Source organism: Urocampus carinirostris, chromosome 8 (genome assembly GCF_059441175.1).
Source record: "Urocampus carinirostris isolate Australia breed hairy pipefish chromosome 8, RoL_Ucar_1.0, whole genome shotgun sequence".
NCBI lineage: Eukaryota > Metazoa > Chordata > Actinopteri > Syngnathiformes > Syngnathidae > Urocampus > Urocampus carinirostris.
In genome coordinates, this window is record NC_142356.1 from 32206698 (window position 1) to 32230234 (window position 23537).

Consider the following 23537-nt stretch of genomic DNA (forward strand, 5'->3'; position numbering starts at 1 on the left):
ACTTTTTTCTGGCCCTTCATTGAGAACCTGTTTGTCATAGGTGACCCTACTAGGGGTTTGAAGCCCCCAGACAACATACAGTAATTCCTAGGATCATTAGACACACAAACTCCTCCACCAGGGTAAGGTAGCAGATCATGGAGTCCTCTCGAATGAAATATGAAAATTTAGGTTTACTTCAGACTCGCCCCTCAAATCAATTTTATTGGTCGGACGTTTATACGCGTGGGCCAGTTCAGGTCTGACTGGATTCTTTGGGCACTATCTTAACTCTATTACACGGGGAATGCACACATTTTAATAAACTGGAGGGAGGCACCTTTCAACTGTATAGTAGGAAGTATAAGTATTGTCCGACCTCATTCCCAATTGTCCAAAGGCAACAACCTCCAGCTGTGTTTTGATGCTGCAAGGATGAGCTTTTACAGTAACTTGCCGCCAAAATGGCAGCACATGGCAAGGCTGAACAATCTCCAATACACTGCAGGAGGTAGATTGAAATATTTAGTAATCTATACTCAAGGGGAAAAATAAATACTCTAATGGTTATGAAAATATTCAGGGTTGCAACTGATTAAATAAATGAATACTTTGTGAGCCAAAAACAAAGGACAAAATCATTATTATTAATCGTTTAAAAAATGCATATGTTAACGTGTATTAATACATTGAAAAAAATGAATGATGTGATGATGTATAAGGGTCGCTGTGACATATTGTAGTAGTAGTATTGCTGTTTTTAGGATGCCTCACAACTTGTGTCGTGACCTTGTCCTACCCCCTGGACACAGCTGGGGCAGGCACCAAGGTCACTGTGAGGATAAAGGAGCTAGGAAAATGGATGGCTGGAACCTCTTTCCACAAAATCATACCGTTACAAACAACACGCAAAATAAATGCAATTTTTGCCTCAAGTACAGACACTTTTGCCAGTTTTTAAGTATTATTTTCCTTTATTTGCAATATTTTATCTTTTTTAACCATTAAAAATGAATTAAAATATTAATACAATAGTAATATCAAAAATAATAATATGGTAATTGTAATAAAGAAGTTAAATAGTGTTTTTGATTTTTTTTTTCCAGCATTTTGAGTTATTAATGATATCTATTTTTTAAACACATTCCTGCGGAAATATGAAATACTTCCTTAAATCAAAATACTATATATATATATATATATATATATATATATATATATATATATATATATATATATATATATATATATATATATATATATATATATATATATATATATATATATATACCGCAACCTCCCCATGTGGAGTTTGCATATTCTCCCCATGCCTGTGTGGGTTTCCTCCGGGCACTGCAGTTTCCTCCCACATTCCAAAAAATATGCATGTCAGGTTAATTGCCCGGTTCAAATTGTCCCTTGTTGTGAATGGGCAGGTGAATGGTTGTCTGTCTCTGTGTGCCTTGCAACTGGCTGGCAACTAGTTTAGGGTGCCCACTGCCCGGAGATAGTTTGGATGGGCTCCAGCACCCTAGCGACCCTACTGAGGATAAGCGGTGCAGATAATGGATTGATGGATATATTTCAATAATACAACACGGTAAATGAAAGAGAAAACCTTGCATTTTATAGCTGTTCTTATTCTTTTTTTTTTCCTCAATGTAATATTCTCATCCGATATTCCTTAACGGGATGTAGGTCTACTTTTGCAACTACATCCTCTCCTGTTGCATTATCATATTGTTCAGGGGCCGGTTTCCCACCCCTCCCATCCTGCTTGTAGACCAATGAGATGCACATACACATACACACACACCCTCCCTTACAAATACAAGGGAGTGTGAGAAGGCGTTGGTTCTCTGGCTACTCACAGAACGCAGAGTGCTCAGCAAGTCAGACGGCTGACAGAAAAACCAAAAAAAGCCATGGCAGCTCTAAATGATGAGAGAAGGACGAGTCAGCATCTGGCGGTTGAGGTCGCTTGAGGCTAGACTTTGCATGTTCTCGCTGGCAGCGCTGACGCCTGGTCCCGTCAATGGAACTGTCAAGTAATCCAAGGTCGAGGGGCTACGAGGAGGCGACTCCCGCCCTATTGCCTGATCTGTCACAAGTGAAAAGCAGCAGCTTCAGCGCTGCCCAACAACAGGGCTACTCGGCCACCATATTCCTGAGACGCAAAGACAGATTCGAGAAGGTGAGGCCACACTTCAAACTTTCTTTCATTTTATTTTTTTAGCAATCTATTAATTTCGACATAGTTTGGATTGAAGTGCTTCTAGTTTGAATGCAAAAGTCTTTAAGGTGGTAAAACTGGAGGAAAACCGTTGAGGCAAAGTGCAACGTGGTATCAGGTTCTGATCCATTGGAAGTGCTCTTAAAAGCCGCCTTGTGTGCATCAAGTGGAGCACAGGAGAAATACCATAAGGCGAGACTCAATAGGCTGAGCTCTGTTGTCACCAATGAGTATTGATTGCTGATTTCCTCACTGCTTACACACTGACACGCAAACACACTCACACAAAAGCAGGCATGTACATTAAAAAACATTCCAGAAACCTATCCTGCCCTCTCTTTTATAATTGACATTCATGCATACATTGAATAATTAATTTTATTCAAGACACTTCAGTTTATAAATGAGCAGTATCTCATTTTCAAGCCTTTTTGATCAACATGTTTTTAAAAACTACGTTTTGTCATTATTATGAATAAAAAATAGGACTGGGCTAATTATACCTGCTATTGATATCAGGTTGATGGTTGGTTGGTTGGTTGGTTAGTTGGTTGGTTAGTTGGTTGGTTGGTTGGTTGGTTGGTTGGTTGGTTGGTTGGTTGGTTGGTTGGTTGGTTGGTTGGTTGGTTGGTTGGTTGGTTGGTTGGTTGGTTGGTTGGTTGGTTGGTTGGTTGGTTGGTTGGATTCATCAATCAACTAGGGTCATAGGAGCACAATTAGGTTTGGTGTGTCTTGGGCAAGTACAGCCTGGTAGCGCCAATCCCTCTCCGGGCCAACATCTCATCTCATCTCATCAGCCGTACCGCTTATCCTCATTAGGGTCGCGGGGGAGCTGGAGCCCATCCCAGCCATCTCCGGGCAGTGGGCAGGGGACACCCTGAACTGGTTGCCAGCCAATCGCAGGGCACACAGGGACAGACAACTCATTCGCTCATTCACACCTAGGGACAATTTGGACCGGCCAATTCACCTGAAATGCATGTTTTTGGAACGTGGGAGGAAACCGGAGTGCCCGGAGGAAACCCACGCTAGCACGGGGAGAACATACAAACTCCACACAGGAAGTCTGGAGCTGGATTTGAAACCACAACAGGTTCCCATGACATGAACTGTGCCGCACAAGCGCTAACCACTGCGCCGCCGTGCTGCCCCCGGGCCAACATACCAGGCCTTATTCCATGGTTGTTGCAGGCTGCAACGGTCTACACCATTAACAGTCAATAAGAATGGACACAGACCCTGCCCTTTTTTTAACCATTATTGACGTTTTTATTAAAGCCAACGCAACTGTCATTATAAAAAAAACAAAACGAAATGAGGAGTAATAAGAATATACACTATAATACAAGAAGTAATTGATAAAAGATGACACGTGGATTTGATATCAACTCAATACCAGGTCTTAATTCAAGGCATTTGTGATTGCAACAGAAACCAATAGCACTATCAAGTGTCCTCTTGAGGCCTGTATACAGGCAAATGGACCTAATACAGACATTGTGTATTATTTAATGCCTCCTGGTGAAAATAGTTAAAAATACATGCTCCATCAAAGGGGTCACAAAAGTAGTGTGTGTCCACAGGCACCAAGTTTCCCCCTAAGGACAGCTGAGGTGCTGGCCAACGTGTTCTGAATATAACTCAATAGCACTGGGTAATTGTGATTTTATAGTAAAATTACTTTTTTAGTTGAGTCTATTTAACCCTACTTCCAATACTTTACCTGAAGATAATAAAGTAACAACATAGTAATAAAATGTTAAGTTGTTGTTTTAGGAATGCATATGAAACATGATTTTTAAATGCTCATAGGTCAAGAAATTAATATTAATTTGAAATTACATGATGCAGAGAGGGAGCTGGGATGATTGTCTGCCATATTGCTGCCTTTTCCAGCAGCTGCCCTATTGTTTTATTGTCTGCTCCTATCTTCGGTGTTTTTTCTTCCCGTTTTGACAACTACACTATGGATTACTTCTATCCTATGGACATGGGTTTTAACGCACAAAAAATGCGTGTATTCAAGGAATTTCAACTCCTTGCCCTGAAGAATTCTCGTGCCGGCGTGATGAAGGGGCCTATCGTGGAGGAAAAGCCGGAGCTAGCGAAGCGGCTAGCGGCGTTATAAGTCTTCGGTACCATCCGTAATCATGGTAAATGCGAACTCACGACCAAATAAGATCATCGAGTGCTTTTGGAAAACATCGAAGCGCACAGGGAGCGCAGTTTCTGTGTTTTGCGGAAACGTGGCTCACGTTTAGCATTCCGGACGCTAACGTGTAGCCACCCGGAGCTACCCGGAGCAATCCGGCTTCAACGCTGCTAAACAGAGACACGAAAGCCGGGGGGAATCGGAGAGGAGGCGGACTTGCTAACACGAGGTGGTGTATCCCTGGATTTTCGCAAAGAAAAGTTTTCCATCTGCCGCAGGGATGTCGAATTTTTGGACTGGCGTGACGTCATCCACTTCGCTACAAGCACCCCTCGGGCATCATGTTCATCTGTTAATAAACAACAGGGTAGACTGCTGGAAGTGTGAATTTCCCTACAGGGATGAATAAAGTATCTATCTATCTATCTATCTATCTAAGGGTAACCCAAAAGACCAAAAACCTTGCGAATGTATGGGCAGAAAGATGAGTGAAAAAAATTGTGAATTTATTTTTTACTGCAGTCAACATTAGTGGCAGAACACATATTATTATTATTGATTGTATGACTCAGTAGGCTGAGGATTTTTGCATTTATGTACTTGCCAGTAAAAATCTGATCACAGGCTGTAACTGGCCTCTGGGCCAGACTTTGGACATGGCTCCTTTAAACAATATATTTTGTATCTATTAGGTGTTGCCGTGGTTTACATTCCATTGGTATTCATAAATGAGGACTACTCAATAAATGTCTCTTCATACCTGTACCTGTAAGTCTGGTAAAGGTAGCATCCAGCATTCTCACCATAAAATATTTAATATGTAAAGTGGCTGTTTTGCAATGATGTCTCTGATGTCTTGAAATTAAGTATCTTTGAGAACAGCTTTGATTGCTTTTGTGTCAAATCTAACATTTGCAAAACCCTTCTCAAATTGTAATGCACAAACACATTTGTTTTTGTTCTGGCGGCTTGTTGATAGCGGCGGTAGTGAAACGCTCATAAATGGCTTAATGCATTCCAGTAAGCGATTTTCTGAAGTATTAATCATTAATCATGTGAAAAGAAAATAATGTAGCGTCTGACAATTCACTGCCCTTTTCTCCAGTGTGGCTTATTTATAACAGTGTAAGACATTGGTCTAGGTCTTTATTGTACCTTTTTTTTTTCGTACTGCCATTTTTCTCAAAGACTACAATATGATGCCTTTAACTGGTCCAACCTGTGGTGTTAAATGCATGGTGATAAATGCTGTTCTCATCCATTCACAGTGGGCATTAAGATTGATGCTTTTAAGTAAATCTTGCTGACTGAAGCTTACAATGGTGATTTTCACAGAACAAGTCGTGCTCTGCAGTGGTCAGACATTTCCCTAATGGAAAGAAGGAAAGGATGTTTTTCATTTTACTGCTACAACCAAAAATAAAGCATCTGGCTGGCTGCCCAGTTGCATATTAAGGTGGCACTGTGCCCAGCCAGTTTTCACTCAATATTTTATTTTGACTTTGATAGTAGATTAAAAAAAAAACCTTGAAAGGGTCCAAAACTTCCTGTGATAGCGATGGAAGCGTCCGCTGAGTCTCAGGTGTGAAGGTGAGACACCCGCAGAGTAACGTCCTTCATTGTTGCACAGGTTTTAGACTTTTTTTTTCAGTGATTAATTTATTCTTCCAAAGTTGTTAGTCCAAAATTAATCAAATGGATTCATAGCAACTTTGAAAAAGAGTTTGTTAAATGCATCGTTGGGTTAAGACCCCAAAAAATAAATTGGAGCTACAATGCCATCTGCATCTATTACTAGCAATAAATTAAAATAAAGATTGACTTTCCGATCACGGTTGCTAAATTTTGAGCTGTCTCTGTGTTTTATAAGTAGTAGAGACTTTGTCCTACATTTTTTCGTTTTAAAAAAAACTGTGTTTGACAGCGGTGGGCGCAGCTAAGAGCAATCATTTCCCTTGAGATGTGACTCTGATTTTTTTTTTCGTCTCACTCTTGCTGTCCTTTTGCTCTCTCGCTGAAAAAGAAACATGCATTGAGCAGCTTTATACAATAAATTCCTCATATAAGATTGGAAATTAGGTAGAAACATGTAATCAATGTGATATTCTTCTGGTGTATTACTTCCTATTTCATTAGGAAGTATTTTTCACTCAAATTTTGTTTAATCACTCATATTTTCCAATTGTTTTTAGTTGTTATACCCGGTAAGTTAAGATTGTTCAGTTGCTATGCAGTAGTATCCGGTTGCATATGCTTTGCAGTCACTGTTTCTTGAGATTGTTACATTTTCAGTTGTCATCCAGTACCATTTGCTTCTTCAAAGGATGAATTTGTCGGTTTTCACTCCCTTGTTATTATCAAGTTGTCATTTGCAATGCGATAGCTAGTTTCCTTGTAAAATGAATTGAAAGTTACTCGAGATACTGAAGTAGTCAGTTTGCTATGAAGCTTTCATGCTACTTGTGATGACGATGTTGTTGTCTGTTACTTTGCCGTTTTTGTGCCCCTTGAGAGGATCAAGTGGTCAGTTGCAATGCAGCGGCTCGGTTCCTTGTGACAATAAGTTTTCAGTTGCTATGAAGTGGCCAGGATTTTGGGATTTATGTACTTGTCAGTTGCGATCCAGTCGCTATGTTCTTGCAATGAATCAATTGTGATTTAGTCTTTATTTTTTGGTGATAATGAATCATCAGTTGCTATCAAGTGTCTTAGTTTCTTGTAATAATGAAATGGTCAGTTGCTATGTAGTCATTATGTTCCTTGCGATGATCAAGTGGCCAGATGCTATGCAAGGCAAGGCAGTTATGAGTTGCTATTTAGTTGATGTTGTTGTTGTTTTTGAATCATGAAATTGTCAGTTGCTATGAAATTGGTGTCATTATAATTGATCCATCTCTACTCTCTTATCAAGATTTTGTCATCAAGATACTGTGTCTCTGGCTTAAATCACATGTGAAACGGATTTTGCAATGAATATTCTTCACAAATAAAATTGTTTTTGGAAATTTCCACATGTCCTAAAGTAAAAAGTAAGGGGAATATATTCCTCCACCCTTTTACAACACCATTGCACTCAAAGGACTCGATTGGCAGCTGTTTCTTGCTTTCAGCAGCTTATGTTGTTGCATATTGCATGTTTTTTTCTGCGCCAAGGTAATTCTTCATTTATGAGATTATCTTGTGACAAAATAAAGGATCTAAGTAAGTTCTTTAACATGTTCAGTTTTTTGGGTTTTTGAGTGAATAAACATGAATATCAAAGAGCAGATGTTTTGCAAATTTACATAGAAAATATGACATATATAAATTTGTTATCTTATGTTTCTTGTCTTGAGAGTTGAACGGGTACTAATGAAGGTATTGGTGTTAGTGCAGATACCAGTCTTTTTCTTATAATTTTCATTTGCCTTCGTAGATTAAGAATTGACTACCTTCTTGTGACCATTTAACAATAAGGAGTGCCATCATAACGTTTTTCGTGGTCGGACCTGAGGGCAGTGAAGCAAGCACAGAGGCAGGGGTCATCCAAAAAGGCAGATATTTAATAGAATTAGAAACAAAGTTGAAAACCAACAAATAGTCACAAAACAAATAACAAAAATTTCCATACTGGAAACAAATAAGAAATGTAAGCCAAAATGAAAAGAGAACTCTATGACTTGACCCAGTGTGCTTCCAAATCAGTCAGCATAAAGGTCAAGCATAAAAAGAGGCAGGTAAGGGAAGATTTGAAACAGGTTTTCTTAGCTCCCAGCTCCACACCCCTCGGTTGGGGCCCTCTGGGGAAAGTGGCAATCGAGATCCTGACAAAGGCAATATTAAGGAAAAATATCATGTTAGGCTTTAAAGGTGTTTCATTAAAAATAGAAACATTTTGAATGGGAAGAGAATAGTGTATATCAGTGTGGTTTTTGGTATCAGTAACAATGAGTACTCAAGACTAGGGTATCAGTATTTGTATCCATCTGTATGGAACGGGCCTATTTTTATCACAATATTTAAGTTGCTGGAGTGTTTTTTAACTGTATTTTCTTGGCATGCATAATGGCACTCATATGAAGTACAAATTGACAGATAGCTGCTAAATTGATTTGTCTGGTTGTATCTTATAAATAATTCATTAAAGTCTTTGAAAACATAAATTGCAAATATGCATTTAATGTTGTTCTGGTGTTTTTTTCTATGTTTTAGACCTAAAGTTAAGCCTGCCTCAGTTATTAGGTTAGGCAATATGTCGGCTCATTTGAATACTCTGAAGCGATTGGGCATTCATTTGTGGTAATGTCAGCAGGCAGCAGGCAGCACAGAATAAAGGAAAAGGAGAGTTGAGCATTGAAGTTTGCAGTGATTTGATTTGAGGGAGAAAGGGCCCCGCTTACTCCTGACCCTGGTTTCCAGAGCCTTCCTTCCAAGTGGATGCTAATATAGGTTGTTTCATCTTGGTGTAGCAACAAGAATAGAGAGGGAGGGAGGGAGACAGATAGAGACTGATGGGATTCAAAACTGCAGCTTTGCATTGGTGGCTTGAACAAGAGTGTTTGGGCTTTCTCTGTCTCTCTCAGAGCCTCTGTTGAGTCAGCAAGGAGGTGCAAACTTGGTCATTCTCTTCGCTCACACTTTCACTCTCATACATTTCAATCTACAATTAAGACCAGGGTATCAGACATGAAAATGAGCAGGGACAGGGAAACAGATGCAAATGTGAACGCTTCAGTATTACAATGGAGCGGAGCTTACTGAGAGACGGAAACGGACCAACGAAACAAATTAGCTGATGTCACAGAAGTTCGAAGGAATGCAGTGCTCATGGCAGGACCGATCAAAAAGGAACCTGTAAAGGTGATGTGATATGCATGTACTTATTATGTATATAGTATTTTCCTTTATGTATATAAATATTTTATTTTACCTTATTGTTTCCGGTTTTAAACTTTCTTTATAAACACTGTACAATGGGGATGCAAAAAAATGCATTTGCCTTTAATGTTAATGACGATACATATTTTCTTTCATCTTAATGTGCTAATTCATATCTAAACTCAAATGCCATTGTTAATGTTTGGAATGTGTTTTGAATATAATGTATCTTGTCTAATACAATGAGCAACTTACATTTATTTCCATAATCGATTTTTTTAGGTGCGTTTTTGATGAGTCAGCCCAAAGACAACCTTTATTACTCGCCAGGGCTCTGTGGGACTTTTCTTGAATGAGATTTCTTATGCACAGCTGCATGTCAAAGCACAGTCTTTTCCTCTTCTCAGATTAATGAAACTCTTAGGGTCTCTGTGGACCATAAAGGAGAGCTATGTGCTGCTGCACAGGAGAGAGGAAGGACCTTTAACTACCATTATATCAAAATAAAATGATGTAATAATTTTAATCAAATTGTTAATTAAAATAAATGAATCTAACAACATTCTGAAACAACTCTTCTATTGTGTTTCAGTACTTTGTAACAAGGTTCTAAGGTTGTAGATAATTAGTTGGAAAAACAGCAACTCGTTAACTCGAAAGAGAGATAAAAAAGCAGAGATGAAAAGTGTGCAGTAGTAAGCAAAACCAAATCTCATGCCTGCACTTTTTAAGAGGAAAATCAAGGCTGTGGAGACAGGATGAGGACAAAAGAGTTTTCTTGGACCACTCATATTCCTCAACACCTTTCCTACAGGCTTCATATACACTCCAGAACACAAATATTACCTTTAATATTGTACGACATTGGCCTGGAGCATGACGCAGAGGTGATAAAATCCCTCACAAGAGGGATGACGAAGCTAGCAATCAGTGTTGTGCATAAAATGACACTATGTGGTGCTAAAGTTCCTGCCATTATTTCTCTGTCTCTCTCCCTCTCTCTCTATCCCTCAAGAAATTGTCATCTTATGATTTTTTTGTAAATAATTGAACACAGTGGCCCATCTAAATACAAGTTACTCAAGATACAACGAATTAGAGGTACGAGATGTCTTTCGAGCAAAAATCTCTCCTGATACATGAGAAAAGATCCAAGTTACAAGAATTTCCAGGCACAGTGATCGAGACCGCTCACCGGCAGCATCAGTTAGATTTTAATTTTTCTATGTCAACAATTGTCGGTTAATCAGTTATTTCATAACTAGAAAATTCACACGAGATACGAGCACACTCCGGAAACAAATGAATCTCGTATGTTTAGATATCATTGTACCACTGCAGTCAATAATAGTTAGACACCCACCATTCTGCTGGATTATACATTTCTTTCTTTTTAATTTTGGGTTTTTTATCAGGTCAAAGGTTTTCCAAAATAACTTTAGGGAACTAAGATTTTCCAGGTTTGTATAAAAAGCCCCATGTTCTGGACGTCGTTTATGAGCAATTCCAGCTGAGAGAAAAACATTTATTAACACAAATTGGAACAGGTATCATTTTTGTAGCAGAGACGCTCACAAGTAAACACCTACTTTCAGTGTGTATTGATTAGGATAATTAATACAGTTATCCCTCGCTATAATGCGGTTCACCTTTCACGGTCTCGCTCCTTCATGGCTTTTCATCATGCTTTAGGTTCTGCATTCTGATTGGCTAAACAGACCTTGAGAGAGTTGGAATCAGTAAAAAAATGAACACATGGTTTGAGATCGTTTCGGCCCCGCGGCCTCTAGTCATGGGCTTTACCGGATAAAACTGCTTTTGCGAGCGCCAGCTATCGGTATACCATACTTTCATTTGTTGAATGAATGTCTAGGTTTGTTCTTCATTTTCAATGTGTAATACTGTATTTAATTGTATAATTAAAACAAAAATATAATGGCTTCTTTTTGAAACGTAAGTCCGTATTAAACTAGAGTTTGCTGTATTCATTAGCTGATCGGTTTGTTTGTTTTGTATGTGGTCAGACTCAGCAGAAGTGCATCGCCATCTTTGCACTGCTGTGCTGCTTCTCTGTACTGCTCGTACTCATCTTTTCTTCTGTGGATCTTTGGGGTGACGGCGAAGACGGGATTACGGAGGAGAACTGTCGCACAGACTGCCGGTGAGATACGAAACGTATAAATGTGATCATAGAAGAAGTGGATCAGAGGAAGTTTCTACTTTGCAGCATTGTGCTCCTGGAGACGATCCCAGAGGATGTTCAAGAACACTTTGGAGAAAAACCCAGTTTTCCGCTTATCGCCGGCTTCCACAATTTGTTGGACCAAGCAAAACACTCCGTCCAGGTGGTATCGCCAATTTGGAACCTGAGACATTCGGGAAAAGAAATTGGAAGACAGGTACAAAAAATTCACAGATGATATTCAGTCCAGCCTGATATTGAACGCTGCTTCCTCAGGGTCAGCTTTTATTCCAGAGATTGCTCAATTTGAAATCCCGAGGGGTCAAATTAAAGATTGCAAGTGCTCTGACAAACTCCACCGAACAAGAGATTTTGGCAACGCATGGTGAGTATCTGGCATCTCCTTTGAAGTTTGAACTCTTTCACCCTTTTCGGCGTGTTATTGTCCAGACGCAGAGATTCATTTGGTCAACATGACAGCTTTTAGCAGAGGGGGGCTTCTCGCCTCATTCTGGATCGTCGATCGCACGCACTTTTATGTCGGCAGCGCTGACATGGACTGGAGGTCGTTTGCCAAGGTGACTTCAATATTTTGCTTAAGTGCAAATATGAAGGATATTTGCTTCTCTAATTGGCGGCAGGTTTAAAAACTGAAAATAGAACAAGCACAAACGAAATAATGAGGGGATTCAGCTGATCCAAGAAAAATGCGTGTGTTCCATTTATGACAAAAATGTGCAAAAGGCAAGCTTAAAAATGTATTTTTACTCTCGAAATCTTTCTCTGTGGGAAGGGGGTTTTCTTTGCGGGATTTGCAAATACGTTTGAAAATAAAGGTCTAAATTCTAAATCAACAAGGCCAAATCATACCTGCAAGGATCTTTGTCATACTATAGAATGCCTACATGGGCTGTTAAATACTAACAAATGTAAAGTGACGCAGCAAACTTAGCAAAGTTAGAAATGACTTACCATCAAGAAAATGATTAACACATACCTATGAGATGAAGGACTAGCAAACTTACAGGGTAAATCGCGCACAATGAAATAGTTTAGGCCAAAAATCTATGACCGCCACTTATGCAAGACTGCAACTGTCTAGGGAACAACAGTGACCTTGTCTCTAAAATGCACAGCATGTTTAAGAGCAGGGAGTTCTGAACAGTGGGCATGATAATCGTTATGTAAGTGAACATTCATTTCTAAATATGACAGTATTAAAATATGACAAAGTTATCATTGTTGACTGGTATGTGCAAGTTAGTTTGGACCAAAATGCCCCAATTATTCCACCTTGACCAACTGTGTGCATGGTATTTCAGATTCAGATTCAGATTCAGATTTACTTTGTTGTCATTCGTATACACATGTATACAGAACGAAATGTCGATACATCTGACCCGCACAGTTTCTTTGAACGTCAGCCGGGATAGATAAGATTAACCATGTCTTCGTCAGAATTTTAGCGCAGCAGTTCGTCATCTCGCGGTTCGATGCCACTTCCAGTTGTTAAATGGTCCAGCTTATTGTCCAGAGAGCGAACGTTGGAGAATGGAAAGATGAAATGGATTTCAAACAATACATGGAAATCGAGCTTTTCCAATAATTGGTCCGTAGGCTATTTGGAGCCTACATGATAATAGTTTATGTCCTCTACTTGACATTAATGTTTAATGTTGAAGTGGTCTCCATACTTTTGCAACTTTTATTGCTTTGCTTCTAACATTTTCTTATCTTTTGATTAAAATGTGCTGAATATTGTCCCTATATGCCCTGCGATTGGCTGGCAACCAGTTCAAGGTGTCCCCTGCCCACTGCCCGATGATTGCTGGGATGTGCTCCAGCACCCCCACGACCCTACTGAGGATAAGCGGTGCAGCTAATGAGATGAGATGAGATGAGACGGGATGAGATGAGATGAGATTGTCCCTATAAGTTCAGCTAAATTATCTACTTGTGGAGCATAAACTTCTAATGTTTGCTCTCTCCCTCAACACCTGGGAGCTGTTCTTGTTAGCGGCTGTGGCTAAGTCCAGCTAACTTGGCCATTCTTTGTCACATGCTGTGATTATCACTGACCGTGAAGTCCTGTCCCTACCTGAAAAGCAGTTCGAATGACACAAAATAATAAGTGCATGAAGGTATGCAAACTTCTTAAGTGTGAGTCCTTCACTTCAGCAGGATTAGTTGCACTTGTGGTCTTTTGAGAGGAACACTTGATGTGGCCCAGACTCTCCAGTGGCCTCCTTAAAATTGAGACCCCTGCTTTAAGATAAAGAATTTACTAAGAGTGGTAATTAAAGTAACCACATTTGGTGCTGTCCTTGCGGGTGTAGCACTCCAACAATAAGAAGGTCTACTGTACAATTAAAGACCCTGTAAGAGTATATTTAGAACAGTTAATGTATTTGCTGACCTACTTCTCATCCTCAAATTAAATTAGGTGTTGTTATCTTTGATCTCAGAAAAAAACGAGTCCTGGAAGTGCATCTAAATACACTGACTAATCTTTCCTTATTTGCTTTATCACTTTTTGTCTGTTCTCCGTCAGAGGAAGGAGCTGGGTCTGATGGTATACAACTGCAGTTGTTTGGCTCTGGACCTCCACAGAGTCTTTTCGTTTTACTGGCAGCTCCACGGGAGGGACTACATTCCCTCAATCTGGTCTAAGAGAGTCACAGCACTTTATGGGAGACACCAAGCCCTGGAGCTAGAGCTCAACAACACCCCTGCAGCTGCCTACGTCTCTGTAAGGCTCCTCCATATGCACCGTTTGTCTATCCTGCACACAAGCAACTGGATGTGCTTTTTTTATAAAACATTTAATCCATTTTTCAACGTGTTTTTTATGTCACAAATACCGTGCGATGGATAAATGTTGCTATATCTCTGTGTATTTTTTTCTTTCGAAAACGAAGTGTGACACTAAGTTAAATTGAATCAAATAATACATTTTTCACAGTTTTAATAAAAACAATTATTACTGTATGTGCTCACTGAATCCATCTATGAAAAAAGGATTTTATCCAGTCTATCAATTTTGATTGAAATCTTTATATTTGAAAATCATGTGCGTTGTGCATTTCAAAATGATTATGTAAACTATATATTTTCGATTCCAATGCCAGCATGAGGACGACGAACCCCTCTCCATTTTTCCCTTCGTTTTTGCTTGAGGGCTAGTGGTTGAGTAGCACTATGCCCAACTTGGCAATCACAAGTAACTTCAGTTGAGTGTAATTTTCTGTAGCGTGGCCCAAATCGTTCATACATTTTGAAAAATTGCCCTCCTCTCTGTCCATCAAAGTGCATAGGGCTGCTTATATATATTTATGAAAATGAATAAAATATATTTTATTTTCCTTATATTCAAATTGGATGCACACGCCTATTATTTTCACAAATTTCATACATAGAAGCTTTTTCATCAAATTTGGTTTTCTTTCCCTTATTTAGAATTGGTCTGTTCTTTAACTCCCCATCTCCATGCAGCTTCAATTGTTTTTTTGTTTGTTTTTTGTTTTCTTTGTTTGTTTTTTTTTTATTTGTTGGACTAAAATTACCACCTTGGCATTACCATTTGCAACCGTGCTCAATTATTTTTTCTTTTCTAAAGATGGAACCTGTAGGCAGTAGGGTAGAATTACAACCTCAGAAGCCCGATGATGTTTGTGGAACACCATAACATCAATTCAGCTATTTAGCGTAATGATAAACTGCACTCTTTCATGCTAAGATTTTCTTTTAAATAATTTGGAGTTAAGAAAAACTAACACGTTAGAAATGACTGACGCATTGTAATTCTACACTCACAATTTGAAACACGTTAACTTGACAGAGGCAGAATATGACTTTTTTGTCTCTTAATGAACTTGCATCTGCATTATTATCTTGATGGGGTGTTACAAAAGATTAATTGCCAGTTTCTCGCCAACCCAAGGGCAGCAATTCATCATTTTATTTACCCTTTTAGGCCTCAACGTATCTTTCCGTCATGTTGCATATAAGTCAAAAGACATACCTTTTTTGTTGTTAAGCTTTCATTCCATTTTCATATTCCATAAATTCATTGTACTATTTATGTGCATTCAAACTTAAGTGGTTTACTGTATGTTGTCTGTAGAGCTCTCCTGATCTGTTCTGTGCTAAAGAGCGCACGAGAGACATAGATGCCATCCATCACGTCATACATAACGCAAAAAGCTTCATCTTCATTTCGGTGATGGACTACCTCCCCCTGGTGAGCAGACGCTTCCGAGGAACCGCGGTCACGAGGTAATGAGCTTTGATATGAAAACATATGCTTCATGTGACATTCCATATATCATACCTGAACACACTGAGCATTGCTTTGGGCTTATGTAAAAATGGCACGAAGATGAACTTGATTGAATCACCTCATTAAAACGACTTTATCGTTAGGTATTGGTCCGCACTTGATGAGATGATCAGAGAGGCCGTGGTTTTGAGAGGGATCAAAGTTCGCCTACTCATAAGCTTCTGGAGGAACACGCACCCGCTCACCTTTAACTTTGTCACCTCCCTCAAGTCGCTGTGCTTTCAGCTGCGCAACTGCTCCCTGGAGGTGGTACGTGCAAAAACTCGGCTGAGTACAGAAGTATTTGTTTTATTCTCTTTCAAAAATAGATCATTTTTGTCTATTCAATTATTTTTCAGAGGTTTTTCAGTCACAAGGAGCAAAAGTATGACATTCAACATGGACTCAATCACAACAAGTACATGCTAACTGACAATGGTTTTTACATTGGTAAGCAATGTTTTTGCTTTGATCATAATTGCAATCGATTATTTCATAATTCATCCACGTTACCATGTTACGTAATAATAGTATTTGCAGTGGGGAGCTTGGGCATTCAATCCAGTCTAAATTTGTAATGTGTCGTTCGCAAACAAACTGGCTCTATTAGCCCATGGACGTTACATTTCCTATTGCAGTTGTGAGGACTCGGGTTGGGGAGGGGTTATTTTTGGCCGAACCAAGCTCGGCCCGAACCATGCATACAGACGTGGCCCACATTACGGATTGGGTCAGCCCTGGCCAAAGCCCAGGCTTAAAATATAACATCTAGCCTGAAAACAGTGGATAAAATATTTTCCCGTTTCCTTGTCCAACCTTTCACTATTAAATGAACGCAAATACTGTGGTTCCTTGTGCAGCTTGTCTCTTCAAATTTGATGGCTGTGATCACCATGGTAGATTATCCCCCACTAGCCAGCCATAGTGAAACCGTTGACGTTTCTCAAAGCCAACTAGCTAGCGTTCAAGCACTGGATACGAATCTGATTGGCTAATGCAACAGCTTTTTCAAAGACTGATATAATGGGACACAGCCTTCAGATTTTTTTGTGAAGGCCTGCAAGTAGATTTCGGAGCCTAGAAAATCCAACGGCTGAAATGTGATTGGTTGAATGTTTAAATATGAAAGCAATCTTCTGGAAGCAGCACAACCAAGGAGAAGCAATAAAGGGAAGCTGACGGACAATGTTCATTATAAATTATACTGTAAATATTGATGAAAAAAATATATTTTTTAGGCCATCATTTACTGCTTTGCTGGCCCTTATGGCCCACCACTGAGTATTTGTGAGGGTTTATTTGTTGTTGTTAGAACATTTTCCAGACAATACTTTCTCCGGAATATAATTTGTACTTGTCCAGGAGGGTGAAAACTACAGTCCATGCGCCAAGTACGGCACACCAAGCTTTTTAATCCACCCCACCTAACAAAAATGGTAAAACTACAATGACTATGGTGTCCAAATGTTTTTTTCTTTTAAAGAATGGAAGTGTTACTTTGACATTGTTTGAGTTCATTGCTTACTTAAGGGTTTAAGGACGCATACTGTATCCTGTGTTTGGATTCCCTTTTGCAACAATTATTACTTACTTTACCTTTGACAGACAGGCTACTCTGGTGAAGACAATTCTCATCAGGAAGTAGAAGGCCTTGTTCACCAAGCAAAGCTCGGCCAAGCAAAGCGCTAGACTAGCCTGCTGCTCTGGAGTCGCGATGTGTTTAAAAAGACCAGACACGCATTTGGTATCATTAAATATTCAAAGAAAACCTTTTTTGTCTTTTTTTATTTTCTTTTTCTCAGTAATGTTCCAGATGTTTGCCTAAAGTAGTTCTTTAAAATTATATATTTCAAACATACTTTACCTGTTAAATGTAAATTGTAACCCTACCGCTAGTATGGCTGAGAAAACCATCCCACAATGAATGGTCCCAACAGTTGTACGTACATTAGAAAATGCACCCAAGTTGTTTTCTCTAAATAGGAGGGGTGGGATTGTGCTGGAGTTTTGACAGATGACTGATTGGAGCAAAACACATATTAATGTTAGCAAAACTTTCAAATAATTGACTCATCTCAGTATTTTTTTCTTAATTTTAAATGCCATATGTTCTCCCCTTGTTCCAGAAAACAAAAAGTAAAAGTAACGTTTGCTTAATGCATATGAAAATACAAAAAATAATGTTATCACTCTTTCAGTTGTAAATAATTTATCAGCAGAAAAGTTGACTATTGTTGGTAAGTGTCAGGTGCACCACAACAAACCCTGACCAAAATAGCTCGTTAGGGTTAACTGCTGTGCTATTTTTGAAGAACCTCTCAAAATGGACATCAGTGCCTCCCAAGTACCCCCCAAGCCACAGTTAAGACACTCCTGCTAAGATATAAACTGAATTTTATCGTAACCTATCAAAAAGGAATCGATTTGGCTTAGTTATTAAAAAAGGTACGCTATCTTTCACTGCAGAAAATGTCGCTAATTGCCTGGACAAAACAAGACAATGCCGGATATCTTTACAGAACAAGACGACACTTCATGGAGTATGAGATGCAATTTTTTTCAAAAGACAAAAACATTGCTAGTTTCTGACGAAGACACACGTTTCCACCATACTGTTTATCAGTTGTTCTCAAATATCAAGGCAGGCCCTCCTGGGGGGCTTGAAGTTCCATCAAGGGGGTGCAGGTGTGTTGGACTTCAGGAACTCTTTTTTTTTTCATTCCCAGAATAAACTGCAATTGCACTTTCACTACAGCAGGGGGCAGTGGAGTTCTCAGTGAAAGATGTTTTTGTTTACATTAAGCCACCACGCAGTGCATTAAGAGCAGAGTATAAGCGATGTGCATGAAGTGTAGACACAAAATGTAGCATGTCCCCAGGATGGTCCATGAAAACAATATTTAACACGGATGCGGAGACAGCCGAAGAGAAACAGGGTAAAGAGATGAACAAAAGTCAAAGAAAAGACGGATGTGCTTGCTTTGTTAAAAGTGTTGAGAGCGGACAGCAGGAAGCCAAATAAATGAAGCTGTCAACTGATAAGATGCTTGACCTCTTCTTCAGCAAAATGGGCCGAAAGGCCTCGCAACATAAATGCATGTGTGTAACTTTTTTTTAATGTATAGCTAGCTCTGGAGCATGTCTCAGGAATAGATGACCAGTATCGTTAGGAAAATGCTTGAACAGCACCACGTTTTACTAAGTTCTGAACCTTTCAATGAATCAAACTTCAATAAATTTACTATTTGATTGTTCAAAATGTAATAAGCAATAAGAAAACCGATACCATACAAATCTCACTGAATCATGTTTACAAACCAAAAGCATTGCATCAGCTCCAATCTAACCTCAGCGTGGGAATTATTCATTCATTGACAATAGAAGTAAGTGCAGTCTACTCAGTTGACGAAAAAAATAGCAATGTGAAGAATTGTATAGTGAACAAGCTTGTGCTAATCTCCTTTCCCCGTTTACCTTCTTAGGGAACCACAATTGGGTGGGGGACGAATTCTACAACAATGGCGGTGTTGGACTAGTGGTCACGATGAAAAACGATGGAGGGAAGATTGTGGAGCAAATGCAAGCGGCTTTCCAAAGAGACTGGACTTCACCGTATTCGAAAAGTTTGCTAGGAAACAAAGATCGATATAACAAATACAGACACAAACACCCTGTGGATACGACGACAGTGGAGGCGTGGAATGACCCTTTATAAAAATGGACTAATATTTCATATGAGCATTCTCCAATATGCAAAAAAAGGAGTATAAGAATGAACACGCTACAATATACAGTAGCTCACTGCATATTCAGTGATTATATTAGTCTGATATTATGCTGTGAAATGCTGCATGATGTACTGTATATTGCATATTGGATATTCTGGGGGCCTATATCCCACTAAGATATGGTTCTAGCAGAATGTATAAACATATTGGAAAAGGTATGTGGATATAAAACACAACTAATCATAGCATTTAGGGGGCTGTATCCCTTTACTCTCAAATAATAAATCTCACAATTTGGTTCCAGTCTAATCTTCAGGCAGGAAAACAATTTCCGCATACACTTATTGTGAATTGAAAGAAAAAATACATCAATTTTCTGCACCGCTTATCATCACTAGGTTCATGGGAGTCCTGGAGCCCATCCCAGCCGACTTCAGGCAGTGGGCAGGGGACACCCCGAACTGCTTGCTTGCCAGTCGCAGGGCTGGGAAAAAAATCAACATTTTAATGAAACCAGTATGTCAAGCTTTCAAAAGTTGATTTTGGTGTGTTTTTTTAATGTAACTCGCGTGTACATACATGCATTTGTGGATTGGGGATTTGCAGACGAATCTGAGCATGGATGAGATCCGCCATTTCATCATAACATGATCAATAGCTTCCCATTGTGTTGCTATGCTATGTTTAGTTTGTCCAAGTTTGCAAAAAACATTCTTAAATTGAGCTAAATTGAGCAGCGAAAAAATCTTGCTTGAAAAAAGGAACCCGAAGTTCGGTATAGACATTTATCATTTTCATCGGAAGTCTGTACAATAGTAATACCTAGTTTTGGGTTTCAAAAAGGACATGTGACAGTCAAAAATATAAAGTCATCACATTTATTTATTTGTTAAATAATCTGTTATACATTGAAACCAAATAAAAAAGCACTATTTACAGGCTCAAGCATTTTTTGTTTTTGTTTTTATTAACAATTCATTTCTGTACTGTCAAATTATAATTTTCAAAATAACATTCCTGCTAGCTATATTGCACTACTGATTCCGAAAAGAAGGGGAATTATTTCAGGACAAACCTTGTTTACGTTAGATAATAATTTGTTGCCATCATGTGGACGTTATTGGGAATACAAAGATGTGGCATAAAAATGCCTTCGCCTTTAGCACAGTGGTTTTCAAATTGTGAGGCTTCATCAAGGGGCGGGCCAAGGCAAGTTTGACCTCAGAGATTCTCAAATGCAATTGCACCTTCACTCCACTAGGACGCAGTGTATAGATGTCTATTGTCGAATGTGCTGATTGATTCATATTGTCTTTTATAGAATAAACAAGTTGTAATTATTTCATAAACTCTTGTTTTGCCATTTTTTAATTATTGTGCTCTTGAGTGAATTAATTTAGTGATTTGTTTGAATGTATTATTGTTTGTTGATTTTTATTTGTTTTGTAACTTTATTTTTCAGTAAATTGTTTTTGTCTTGGGAGGGGGGGCACAGGAGGATTTCTTCTTCTAAGGGTGGCCGCGACAAAAAAATAGTTGAGAAACACTGCTCTAGCTCATGGAGAAGTCTGAGTTTGACACGATCGAAAGCATCTTCCTTTGCCTTTTTGGTGCATTTGTGGGTCCAGCGAGAAACTGGAAATTAAAAAAGACTTGCGCGTACATAATGTAAATTCGTCAAGTTGGTTTACGGATATGTACAACTTAGAACGCAATGTAAAAGTCAAGTCATTTTTAGTTGTATAGCCCTTATTTACGACAAGACTCAAAGGGCTGCACAGACCACAAACTACTATTAGATTACACTATCTCCTGATCTAAAACCTAAATGAGGGCAAGGAAAAACTAGAAAACCTCAGGATGAGGAAATGAAGAAAACATGAGGTAATTCCCCTACCAGGATGACCAGGCTGCAATTGATGTTGCAAGGGCATCAAAAGACAATACACAGACATCATCAGCATGAAATAAAGGTAACAAAAGAATGTCCGGTTGACATATTCCTGAGGTCACCATCATTCATAAGCTATTGAATATAGGGGTGTATTAAGCCTAGATTTAAACACTTCCGCTGTGGTTGCAGGTGAAATCTCAGAGGGCAGAGCATTCCACAGCACCCAAACCTGAATGGAGAACACTCTCAAACCTGCAGATTTCTTCTTGGCTCTTGGGAACACTAGTAGATTAGTGTTTTCCAAACGCAAGCTCCAAGCAGGAACAGAGGGTAAAAGTGGTTGTATATCTGATGGCAGTCTGGTCACTGCATATGGTATCCATTTATATAATATTGAGTATGTCAGCAGACTCTAGCGTGGAGTCTCCCACATCCCATAGTCCTCATGGAGCACCCAGTACGGAGATGTAAATATCCTTCTGTCCTAAGGATGGGAATTCTTTCTCTTTGTAGGGATTAAAAAGGAAAAGGGGGGAAAAAAGGCTAAAACCTAGGAAAAAATGAAGAAAAAAAGAAAAAGCAAGAGAAAATATAAGAAAATAAATTAAAGAAGTTTTGGGGGCGGCCTTTAAATCTGTATATTACCAATAAAATGTAATATTGTAATGTAATATTAGGGCAGCACGGCAGGGCAGTGGTTAGCGCGTGTGCGGCACAGTTCTGAGGTCATGAGATCTAACCTTCCTGTGTGGAGTCTGCATGTTCTCCCCGTGCTTGCGTGGGTTTCCTCCGGGCTCTCCGGTTTCCTGCCACATTCCAAAAACATGCATGTCAGGTTAATTGGCCGTTTCAAATTGTCTCTAGGTGTGAATGAGCGAGTGAGTTGTCTGTCCCTGTGTGCCCTGCGACTGGCTGGCAACCAGTTCAGGGTGTCCTCTGCCCACTGCCTGAGGATAGCTGAGATGGGCTCCAGCATTCCCGCGACCCAACTGAGGATAAGCAGTGCAGATAATGGATGGATGTAGTATTATGCACAAAATTAGTGATTTTAAAATATATATATTCTTTTTATAAATTGTATTATCATTTTTTCCCACTTCTCAGTGAACGTTTAATTCGTTCAAACTTTGAACCTTTTTAGACTACTTTAAAGTGAGGCAACTAGAATACCCGCATGACACGACAAACTGTAGATTAAAAATATTGACTTCTCAGACAACAACGAATAAACTATGAAATACAAGAATAAACCATACAGTTTTTAAAAAATATATCATGAAACCATCCTTCAAAAATACTGGAAACATACATAAAAATATTTACAAATCAAAAATAAAAGGTAAAACACAAAACCTTAACCTTTTAAATACTCAACAAATGTTTAAAAAAATGCAGATAGATTGTAGACCATTCACAGAGGGGGAAAGGCGTCTGGTAGGGCGGTTTATCGTTTGAGATAATAAATCATATTTTAAACTGTTGCTTTGTCTAATGTGTCTCAGTGCTCTGCAAAAAAATAGTGGGGAATAGTAAGTAGTACAGTAGTTTTGACGATAGTTGTGATAGAATTAGACCTGAATGTCTCCATATCCACACATGGTGGCAGTCTTTAGCCACTGCAGGTTGCCCGTTATCTATTTATTTATCCCCTTCACATTCCCGCACAAAGCAAATCACTCGTTGGACACTCGCCATTTTATGAACAAATTGGAGAAAATATTCAAAATAATGAGTTAGTTTTGGAATTGGACATGTGTGCATAAAAAGTTTGAACACAGTATTGAATGGGTCGATTACAATTTTCAAAAACATGCTAAAATTGAGAAAAGGGCTTATGTTATAGTTGTCAGGGTAAAATCCAGTATTTTTTTGGTAAATATACATCAGATTCAACTGTTAACATTTGAAACCGTGCAAAAACCTTCAAGAATAAGCAACAGTCGATTGAAGTGGGTGTGGTAATCGGTTTGGGGAGGGGGACTAGAAGGGGGATGTTGGGATCAGTGGAGGATGCTCGTAGAGTGCATGTCAAGCCAACGGACTCATTTGTTGGATAGAGGGACTGATGCAGGCCGTTTCGGAAGACGTGTAGGAAGGAAAGAACCTGGAGATCATAACTACCAACGAGCATTTTGAAGGAAAAAAAATCATGTGGATAATTCAGTTGTGCGACCGGCCGATTGCACATCAACCA

The 23537-nt window shown here is 39.1% G+C and overlaps 1 protein-coding gene across 2 annotated transcripts; it reads left to right on the plus strand.

The window, feature by feature from the left end:
* Positions 1-1866: 1866 nt before the first annotated feature.
* On the plus strand, positions 1867-20740 carry pld5 (phospholipase D family member 5). Of its 2 annotated transcripts, none has more exons than XM_088343166.1 (10): positions 1867-2173; positions 11246-11382; positions 11449-11620; positions 11680-11788; positions 11854-11981; positions 13955-14152; positions 15527-15678; positions 15826-15991; positions 16081-16171; positions 19204-20740. In XM_088343166.1, exons 1-10 carry the CDS (start codon positions 2015-2017, stop codon positions 19434-19436), a joined length of 1545 nt encoding a protein of 514 aa, XP_088199292.1. In that variant the 5' UTR covers positions 1867-2014; the 3' UTR covers positions 19437-20740. The 2 variants fall into 2 exon arrangements, with proteins under 2 accessions (XP_088199292.1, XP_088199293.1); XM_088343167.1 differs by lacking the exon at positions 1867-2173 and adding an exon at positions 8913-9203.
* The last annotated feature ends 2797 nt before the right edge of the window (positions 20741-23537 follow it).